Source organism: Columba livia, chromosome 1 (assembly GCF_036013475.1).
Source record: "Columba livia isolate bColLiv1 breed racing homer chromosome 1, bColLiv1.pat.W.v2, whole genome shotgun sequence".
In the NCBI taxonomy this organism is placed as follows: Eukaryota; Metazoa; Chordata; class Aves; order Columbiformes; family Columbidae; genus Columba; species Columba livia.
Genome location: NC_088602.1, coordinates 167481427 through 167492736, shown reverse-complemented (window position 1 = coordinate 167492736; position 11310 = coordinate 167481427). Strand labels below are relative to the sequence as shown.

Genomic DNA, 11310 nt, shown 5'->3' with positions numbered 1-11310 from the left:
ATCAGAAAAAAATCTCATGTCACTGTCATAAAAAATGCCATTATTATTCCGCTCCAGCAATGAGGTAGGTGTCTTTATTGCACCTCTCCATCCTCATTAACCAAGCATTAGTCACATTTTATATCGTCGTCTGTATTCTTAGGTATCTGAGTGTTAAGTGATCTACAGCATTCTTTCAAGCCTTCTAACCCCTCTCCACTTTATTGTCCTAATTTGCTTTTAAACCATCTTTCACTTCTAAGGCCAATGCTTGTAACTCCAATTTGTGTATCATCAATACATAAAATCAAAAGCTTTTTCTTTCTCGTAACAATATCCTCTGTCTTTTTATCTCCTCACTGTGCGTAACTATGTCTACCAACAGGCAGGTGAATACCTGCCTTCCAAGCCCTGAAGCCTTGAAGCTGAGCACATAAACATGACCAGCGTTCTTTTTGGTTCATTCTGTGACATACCCCCAGTTAAATCAGTTTTTCCTGCTTCCAGGACCTTTATTGGCACTTTTTAAATGCCACTGACTGTGTTTCTTCTTGGTATTTATTCGAAAACACTGGGAGATCTTGGTGTATCATCTTTGAGCAGAGGACAGCTGTGAGAAGCCCAATTCTGAAAGCAGAGTGGTGCTGTCAGTGTAAAGGAAGAAAAATGCCAGCACAAGATGGCATTCCAAGCAGTTGTGCAGGGGCTGTAAAAGACACTCTGGAGAACGTTCCCTCACACCTGAGACAGATAAACAGTGTTCTTTCTTTTCCCATAAGAATTGGACCTGGATTAATAATTATTATTGGATTAGGCTAAGATTTCAATTATACATTTTTGGCTTTAAACATACTTTGGCTTCCTCTTGGCCCATAAACAACATTTTCAATGTAGCAGCAGTGACACTGAGTTCTGAAAGATAAGCCATAAGAATTCCTGGGGAATCAGACAAGTCAGGACACTGGGAAAAAAAACAACCTGGACTTTTTCATCCTTGTAATTGTTCTTTAAAGCAATGATGGGGAATGAAGCAAGGCACAAAGCATGAAGCGCAGACCTCACTCTGCTCGCACGTCGCAAAGCAGCCATAAGACCCTTCAGGCACTTGCAGCTCTAACGTGGAAAACTCACAGCAGAGTCTCCCGTGCCAGCCCCCCCAGGCATTGGTGAGAACACACGGCTGCCAAAACAGAAGGAGCTTTGCCCAGGACACTGGTATTTTTTGTTGGTTGCTGAAATGTTCTTTCCAATTCTGGCCAGTAGCTAACCCAGCCTGGAAGGTGCACTGAATCCTCACAGAGCTTCACCTTCCACACAGCTGTCCTGAGATCTGCCCAGATGGACTAGAAAGCCAGGTCCATCACCTTGTGATGATTTCTTATGTAGCATATTCTGGTTTTCTACTGTGCAACACTGAGATTTTTTGTGTCTTTTGCTTCAACATGTACTTTTTTTTTCTTTGCACATTAAGTAGAATCTTAAATCATGCTGACATTGGAGACAAATGAGAATAATTTTAATTATCTCTGGGGTTTCAAAGTGGAAAATTAAATTGCAGTGGTAAATATTTGACTTCAGCACTTGCCTCTGGACCCTTTCACCCACTCTGTTTTAAAGATTAACCTATGCTTCATATTTTCACTTCTCTCATTTGATGATGTACTCAGTATCTTTAACTTACAGAGCATCTTTGGCAAACATAAATGGAACTCTTTCCTGGCTTAATTAGTTCAGCATATTAGCCTGTAATTCCAACAATTAATTCTAGTTCCATCATTATTCTTTTAAAAAAATCTTTCTTCTTGGATTTCACTGAAAATTATTTGGAAACAAATTACTATCTCTTACATCGTGTCCCAACTGAATAATAACTTAAATTCCCTGTCTCTAATTTAAGGTTCTGAAAATATTTTCCAAATGTTGATGCAGAAATCTTCAAGTCCCTCACTGATTATGGGATTACTGTTATCTTCAGATAAAGAAACTGAGGCAAAGCGAGGCTGATTACTAGGATTGTTTTGTTTGGTTGATGTCATCCAAAAACTTAGACCAAATGAAAAATGAGTATGAGTTGAAGTAGTGGAATTCAAAACACAGTCACATACAATTGAATAAATCTGTGTGAAATTACTAATTTGCACATCATAAAATTAACTTAACCAGAAATAATTTCAGGTTTCTATATATTTGTAGGCATGAGACAAATCCTGTGAATGCCTTGAATACACAAATCTCTATTGAGGCAGAAATATAGCTTAAAACCCATTCCAGGCTGTCTGTGTTAAGCTCCCTGCTCAATTTCAATTTGGGCCATAGCACATTCTTGATGATACAGTTATTAATTACAGGACCAGAAGCTCTCTTTGTTCTCTGGATGCTTTCTTCATTCAGTTCACAGAACCAACACCACCAAAGGAATTTAAAAAAAAAGTATATATATATTTAAAAAATAGAACCAAGTCTTTTTACTATTCTTTAGTTAGTTCCCTGCAGAATCCTTCTTGTCCCTCACGCAGGGGATGCACTGAAGATAAAATCTCATTCATTTCAGAATCCTTTCAGTTTGTCCCCACAGTGTGTGCTTGCTCCCTGTTCCCTGCCCCATCCCACAACTTATCAGATAGAGAAACACTATCCGTTCCTTTCACAGATGTGGAATGGAGAGATATTTCAGTTAAAATTTGAAAAGAATTGGTAAACGTGCCAGTGGTTCCAAGCTGTCAAGGCAGTAAGTGGCCCTTCAGCAATGTTGTATGGGGCAGATGATGGAGCAAACCTTCACCTGGCAGGAGGGCCCTCCCTTAAGCTCCAGACTGTGAAAAGGAAGAACGTGCCTTCCCCTTCTTCCTTTTTAATTTTGGAGACAGTGACACAGACAAGTATTCTATAGAAACTTAATTGAGCTTGGTGCTGACACAAATTTATTCTGGTCTCACATATTGAAAGCTTTAGTCTGCATTCAGTGGTAAGGAAAAAACCACCCCAAACTACTATAAGACATTAAACAAGAAGCAATTTACTTTGCAATTAGCTTTATACTTTTTTTTTCTTTGCAATTACTGCAGACGTTTAGATATGAGCTTTCTTCCTTACAAACAGATTTTAACTAAAGAGTTTAATTATATGCAAAAAGAAGAATGTTTTCTCTGATGTTTTCTTCTGAAACCTGCATTGAATACTTAATTCTGTGTTCATGAGAGTAAAATCTGCTGCTATGGATACAGTGAGGTCAGCGTTTCAGCATTATTATTTTACTGTGCTGTGTTAATGGAGATGATAAGATAATATTTTTGTTTCAACAAAAACATCTTAGAAAGTGTGATATATTTTAAATTCATATGTAAAGCATTTTATTTAATATTTCTCTTTCAAGTATAGGAATATTAGAATAAAGTCCAGACTAACAGCACTGAAGAAACACCTTTTCTGTAATGGAACTTTACTTCCATTTTCACCTGATGCTATGGGTTGTTTTACAAATATTAATTAAGCTACACAAAAGTCCTATGATAATCCTCAAGGCGACCCCAAAAAGAATAAGAAACATTTTATACTTTTTACAAAGCACAAGGAAAGACTGAATAGTTTTTCCCGAAAAGCTACAATTTTCTACTTGTTCCTTGAAAAAGAAAAATGAGTAATGCCATTTTTTATCTTTCCTGCTTTTTGAAGAACCACAGAACAAGAAATTATTTTAATTGAAAGAATAACGTTAAAGAATATCTCCTCTAAACTGCCTGTTAGGTGGCACAGTTAAATAACTATTCTAGCTCAGTTTTTAAATTGTCTTGCAAAAATACCTTCCCTATCAATTACTAAGTGTTTATTTTGGTTTTATCATTGTATCATAATCCTCCTAATTTTCCTACTACCTACAGCATTCCAGGAAAGGCTACACAAAATAAAAATAGCACAATTTAATAGCTACACATAACACAAATACATCCAGTCTTTTTTCTTTTCTAGGAATGACATAGAGAACCGAACCCCTTTTGTTCCTGTTACTGATCATATTTAAGATACTCACTATACTCAGTCTTTTCTCTCTCTCTCTCTCTCTCTCTGCCTCCGTAAAAAAAACTTCACTGTTAAACCAGATAACGTTTCTCTGAAAAGCACAAGCCGAGGTAAATCTGCAATGTCCAAAGAGCTCAAGATATTTTATTGTTTTATCACTGGGCTACACCACAGCGAGAGCCTGACTGAGGCAAAAGGGGCTGGTGTTTCTAACCAATTGTTTCATTTTCACAGAAGCTGAACTCGGGAATGGTAACAGTCCTAAATTTTCACAGCTACATAAAAGCATCGCTTGTGACAGGATAAGTCTCACAGGACTCCTGCCCAAACTGCCTGGGTTTTTTGCTTTTTTTGCTGTTTGTTGCAAACAAATTATTGTAACTAGCGAAGGGGAACTTGGCCTTCTGGTGTGAGCAAAACCAAAGGGCCATGAACTCTGTTGTGAATCGTCCTGCACTCTCCTGTGCAGCCTTGTTCAATTAACTCACTTTATCCTGCCAAACTCCCCATCTCTGACACTGGACAAGAGTATTTCCTCAGGTGGCTGTTGATAGGACTCCTTAGGGTTTCTTCAGCACTTTAAAATAAGATTTACAACATTGACAACAGAAACAGAGGGTTTGTTAGCATTTGAGAATGATGTCCAAAAATCTTCTATAGTCTCATTTTATTTTTTAAACTGGCTTTTTTTTCAGACAAACGCTTTGAAATTATGGAGACATCTGAACAATCATTTTTACCCACTACGTCCTCTGACGTGTTTTTCTTTAACAAAACATAGAAAAGTCTGATAGGTGAGTTTCCAAATAGAAGTGTAAAAGAACAAACTCAGTGATGTTTTAAAAATTCTCAAAAATAAAACCAACTCTTGAGAACTGCAAAAGTAATTAAAAAATTGATGATGAGAATAAAACTTCAGGGAAAAGCAGTATTTATTAGCAGATGGTAGAAGGCGACAAGCCTATTCAGCTTTTCTAAACAATAAAAACTTATTGAAAAGCTAGAAAACCTCCAACAAACTCAATTATAGGTGACTGAATAAATCAAATTTCTAATCCTCTTATTAAGAAACTACTTCTAATACTTTTAATTCCTAAAAATGTATTTTCATTTTAAAAACTATTAATTTCTAAATAATTAGAAAAAGCTAAACATGAAGATTAGAAAACACATTAGGAGCCAAATCCTGGTGTGAATAATGAGGCTGTTACATTAACACCAGCACTTACATCTAAATCTGTAGCATCCAGCAACTGAATAAGTTGTTGTAAAAATAGAATTTAGCGAAACAGAGAAACGATCCAATTGAAAAGACTTTCTTCAGTTATTATGCATCCATTAGCAGGATCAAACATATCTTCCAAACTTGCTATTGATTGCAAAGTAACATCAAATGGGATCTGAAAACAAATAAAAAAGGGAAAAAAAATCACACTTTACTAAGCTTACGTGTATCAAAAAGTACATTTATACAAATAGTTCCATATTAAAGCCATATTTCTGACCTACAACCAATGAATAAGTTAGAAATATTCATTGCCTAAGTATAAACCTGTGGTTAATGACATCTCTTGCAGGAAACCAGTAAAACAGGATTAAGAGGAGGAAATTTCTGTGAACAGTCTTGCTCACAAAGTTTCTTCTGATCATCTGTAGGCAAAATGAAGATTTCAGACAAGAGCAGCAAGAACAACTAGTAACTCTGAAGACTTTTCCTAAGATGAGAAGTTGAAAGTCTTGAACTCCCTGTGAAAGGTGAAACAGAGGACAGTGATAAACTGGTTTGTCTGTCCATTGGACATGGAGAAGAACTATTTAGCCGATTTAGGTATTAAGAAAAACAAAGGAGAGGAAGAAAAGTTTGGAACAGGCTATGTAGGGAGGTTAATTTTTAATGCATTATTTTATTTATAAATTTACTTTTAACATTCAAGATTGGAACTCCCAAACATGATGCCTCATTATCTCCCTCAAGAACATAGCTATTCATTAAACAGATTTAAAAACAAGCCAGCTGATCAATTTTTATTCTTAACACATGAACAGTCAAATAATTTTAAATTAATAATTCAATAAAAATGCACCTTTTCCACTTAGAAATACAATTCAGTGCTGAATCAAAAGCACCATGAGACATACAAACAGAAAAAAAAGAGAATCAAAGAAGAGAAGCAGGAAACATGACAGCAGTTAAAGTGTGACAGCTCAGAGAATGAGAAAACAAATACCACAAATTAGAAATTACTTTGTCCAATTAATTCACAAGAAGAACAGCAACAAAAAAGTGTGTGGTGCGGAAAGATGATCTAAAACTACATGTAAGCAACATATCTGCTGTCTTCTGCATTCTTGAAAACAAAGGGAATGTACTACCCTGCAGTATACATCATCCAACTCTGAGCTTTCCACCTCTAGCCAAGAAGACTGGGTAGTGCACACACACCACTTATTTGAATGTTTGGAAATACTACCCATAAATACATTATACATAAAAAAGCACGGAGCACTCTACAAGTTCTGTTTCCTTCAGAGAAGAATGAAGATACTCAGCATCTTGAAGGATTAGGCTTCACTCACTTAACCAAATCTTCCTTATCTAATAGGACCTTAGTTTGAAGCCTCTATCTGAAACTTTGTGATGAAAAGCCCTTTGTTCCACCTGTTGAAACATTTTAGCTTGTTGTGGCATTTAAGCAGAATAAAACAGAGCAGTTAACATCACATTCTTACAGGAAGGACATCACTAAATCTGCTCCCTCACATTCATCATAGACCCAAAAAAAGAAGCAGGCAAAGTGAGGAGGGATGCATAAGAATTTAAAAGAGGTCCAGGAGGTCCATGTAATTCTAAGGAAGCTCAGCTGTAGCTTTCCCTGGGTATCTCATAATCCTCTCTCCATGGAAGATATTTCAGTGGGACTGTGGAAAGTATTGCATTGCAAAATGAATGGCTATGTATTTTGATGCCTTGATAAAGCCAGGTTGAGTGATATGAAGGTCTGAGAGTCCTTTGGGGGACACTTTCAGGTGGCAAGAATGGTGCAATATGTATAAGAGGGAGGTAGGTACTCCCAGGTACCAGACCGCAAGATGCACTGGACAGCATTACAGATTCTTTCTTCTGTAATAGGCCACTAGCTGAACTGTTCCCAGATAAAACTTGGAATTCTTTTCTGGTAGGAAGAGCTACCTGACTGGAAAATAAGAGTACAGTGGATGCCTTGTCTATTATCATTCTATTGTGAATAATTACAGGCAAGATATTTGAGGATTAGTAGGAGTTCCTTGGAGTTCCTTGAAACCTGGTATCTTCAAGGGGCATTGGACTAGATAACTCCAGAGGTCTCTTCCAGCCCCAACCATTCTGTGATTCTGGCAGCTGTGGTCCTCTCCTGATCTCCCTAGGTTGGCTGAGAACACTGCACAGTTCTGCTGTCCACTGTGAGCCAGTTCCCATTGTCTCTGGGATACCAACTGCAACTGGGTAGCAAGATGAATACAACAGCATAGACAAAAAAGTGGCATGCTGACCTTAAGGACATGTCATGGGCAAGGCAGAGAGAACTAAAGAAAATAGGAGGAAAGTCTGAATAACTGTGAAAACACAGACATGGAAGGAAATTGCGTTTGGCAACTGCATCATGGAAATTCACTGGAGTCTGTGTAAACAATGACCAGAGAATAGTAGATAAACCAGATGAACCTATTGTGGGTGAGATTCATTTTTAATACATTTTTGTACATATAAAAAGATTACTCTGATGCACAGTAAAGATGTTCACAGTTTGTAATCATGCACGTTGGTATTTTATTTGTAAAGAGGAAAAACTAAATCCCCAACCAAAAGTGCAAAAAATGTATGAGAAAAAAATGAGAAGATACTTAATGGTATAATCCATGTTTCAGTTTAACTGAACAACATTTTTATTTTAGAAAACAGATTTTTCTTATTAATGAGAATAGCATACCTCAGTTAATGGCAAGGACAGGGCTGGAACAGATGACAGCAGTGCTTTGACTTCAGATAAACACCTTTTAGCCATTTCCTAGTGGTATAAAACAAGAAAAAACAAATGCTGTACTATCAGTCTCCTCTGATAAGCTAACAGATGGCTTGGCTTTACCGAATTTTTCAGAACAATCAAGTTTTAGGCTATTCTAGTTGAATTCACAGCAAAACAAACCTTAGCTGATGAATATAAATTTTCAGCAACACAAATAGTTGTGTTTGCTGTACAAACACAAGTGCCCAAACCTTGGAGTTTCTACTGAGACAAAATTCCCCCTGGCTCAGGTATTAAACCCAGCGAGTGAGCATTCTTCTGCTATGTGTTTACTGAAGACGTTCTAAACAAACACTCTGACAAGATGATATTTATACATGTATAATGCATGGCATGTTAATCTGATTAGTATTCTAAACATTGTTTTTCCAATTACTGAGATATATTAATGAAAGTCTGAGCAAAACCCTTCAGGTAATCAGAAACACCCACTAAAGGACAGCTCTGTCTACCCTCCCAAACACACTGTGATTGGCCAAAACATCATTTGTTCTCCAAGATGGTCAAAATACAGCCTTGTAATAATGGCACAGCGCACAATTGTCACTGTTTCACAGCATCCATCAGACAAAATGACAGCCTCTACATCATTAATCATTTCATATAATAGATATAAAGAGAATCCTGTCACATGATAAATGTCTCCCACTTTGAACATAAACGTCTATTTTGCCTTGGCATTTATCAAGCAGCAGTTATGCTGTGGCAATGTTCTGTTCCAATGACATTATCTCAAACAGCCCACATGGAAAATTCTGAAATTACCTCTTTTGTGTGTGTATGTGAGGGGAGTCATTTGGTTGTGGACCATATTCAGCCTTGCTAATAAAAAGAAAAGAGGAAGGTGGCGTAGAGAAAATGCAAATAAATTCACTGCCAGCTTTAGTCCTTTCTCAATAATGTTATTAGAAGGTTCTTACTTCAGAAACCATCACTGCCCATTTTGCATTGAAGATGTGCGACTGATTTTTAAAAAGCACTTTTGGGTTGATTGCCATGCTAATTTGATGCTGTGCCAGGCATCAATTTTCAAATGATGTACCCGAAGATGTAGCCTTTATTTTCAGGTGGAAGGTTGAAGATGCCAGATATTTTTGTAAAGTGACAAGCAGTAATAAGGAAAATAAAAAGTTAAATATTAGATGGAAAGTGAAAATATTTCAACATTTCTTGAAAGGGGTGAGGAAAGTTTAATCTTATATGTCTGCCTTCTAAGTTACCTGTCATTTATTTCCACAAAACAGACATCTTAAATAAAAGACTGTCAGAAATATTTAAGAGCAGAACTGTTCTCACTTACTTCTGTTTTTTCATCAAGATGCACTTTTGCAGCATTCATTTTGGGTTTTTTTGACAGAATTATTTTTGAAGTTTCACTTTGTCCAAGAAAACTCATAGGTTCTGAAGCTGAAGACAAGCTTTTAGAATTTTGCATCAACATTTCAACTTGCTGCTTTAGATTAGATAATTCCTCCCGTAAAGAAATAATTCTGAAATAATACAAGATTTTTCATTATTGCTGGTATAAAGCAACAATATTTGCTGTTTCAAGGTTATAATTAAACTGACGTAGCTTTTATTACATATTGATTAGGTTCTACATTGGCTTTCATTTCAAGACTGATCTCATAATGTTACAAAATAAGTTTTCCGTTAAAGGAAGTGGAAATATGGGATGCATTAGCATTTTGCCTTAAAAATTGTAAGTATTTGAAGTATGCCTCTCTAAGAAAAGGTTTTCTCATCCAACCAGCACCAAGTGGGCTGACAAACTAGGTGGCAAGGGCTGCAGCTCTTCTTGGACTCTTATTCTCCCCCTCCACCTGCTCAGCAGTTCCAAAAATTCTGGGGCCAGATGAATGCCAAGGAGGGAGTAATGAAAACCACCATAGGATGTAAAATGAAGGGCTGAGTCTGGGGCTATACCTGAGAAGAATTCTTGCATGCTCAGAGTTGTAATATGGGATGAGAAAGCAGCTGATCCAGTGAGAGAATGTGAATTCATTGCTGGGACTGCTGCTTAGATTTGCTAGTGTTTTGTTACATTGCTATGCCAGTGTAATATAATTAGCATGTGTTACTCGGTTCTTTCAGAATCAAAACTAAAATGCTAATATACTAAAAAGGCTTATGTTTGGATGGGTTCAACGCTGTGTACAGCATCTTACAGTTTTTATAGTGAAAAATCTCTCAAAAGAGAAAATATATGCTTTCAAAGACTTGCAGCTCTTTGATATTTTGTACTTTATTTCCTCCCATCCTAAATGGTTGACTGATCTTTAATATAGCATGAAATAACGTGATGAAGTCAGTGATTATTTACCTAGCCAATGGAATCCACAAGTGGCCTGAAAACATAGACATTGAACTGAAAATCTTAATGTTACTAATCTTGATGGGCTTAGTATTATAAGCATAAAGCAGCAAAACCTGTAAAAGAGATGGAATAGGTGAGCTGTAATGTAGTATGGTATAGTAGACCTGAGCTATTTTAGTGATACTAGATTATAATAACTATGAAATACAGTGTACTGATTGAGACTTCAATAACTGATTTTCAAAAAAGGGAAGAATGTCACTTAAAATGAATTTGTACTCTACTCAGTTTTTACAGTTGTTAAAACAATTTAATTATTGATATCATTTATGTGGGTTTGAAAATTGACCTATGGAGTCACCACCAAAATCCCAGTCATGTCATGATCCTGGTCAATCGATCCCATTTATGTTCATGTCCAAAGTTCCAACTTCAGGTAGGCTGAACAGATAGCTTTTACTGAATTTCCAAAGGCCCTCTGTAATTAGTTATATTTGCTATAGAGCTGGCATCATACTAGGTTTAAATCCACAAAGTGCACCTAACTCACCATCTAATAAAACTGTATCAACATAAGAGCAGAAGGAAATGAAATAGAATGCTCTCATCTTTCACTGATTTAATTTGCTATTATGATCTAAAATATGCTTCCTAGTGGTAGCTGTGGAGAATGTCAAGAATATGGCATTCATATATTAGTTATTTTCAAGATCTCTCTTTTTCTGGATTTCTCATGATCTGTAAGGTCATACCAAAGTAACCTGCAAGGCTGTATTGAAAAGTACATTATTTGCACTAACTTCACAGGGCTTCTATCAGCTTACCAACAGGGATGAAAAGGGTCTAGTAGAAAATCTGTCACTGATCTGCTATGCCAGAAAGTTTGGAGATCCTGGATTTCTATTGCGGTAGCAGAAATTTTACTTACATGCT

General features: G+C 36.5%; 1 protein-coding gene across 3 annotated transcripts in view; it reads right to left on the bottom strand.

Annotated features, from left to right (window-relative positions):
* Nucleotides 1-3351: 3351 nt before the first annotated feature.
* Nucleotides 3352-11310, bottom strand: part of CFAP54 (cilia and flagella associated protein 54) — a 115661-nt gene continuing 107702 nt past the window's right edge. For all 3 annotated transcript variants that reach the window (XM_065043480.1, XM_065043473.1, XM_065043467.1), the window contains 4 exons: nucleotides 10384-10490; nucleotides 9361-9550; nucleotides 7965-8042; nucleotides 3352-5396 (listed from right to left, as the gene is read on the bottom strand). In XM_065043480.1, the coding sequence (XP_064899552.1) occupies nucleotides 5277-5396; nucleotides 7965-8042; nucleotides 9361-9550; nucleotides 10384-10490 (495 nt within the window). In that variant the 3' untranslated portion in view covers nucleotides 3352-5276. The remainder of the gene's footprint in view (nucleotides 5397-7964; nucleotides 8043-9360; nucleotides 9551-10383; nucleotides 10491-11310) is intronic.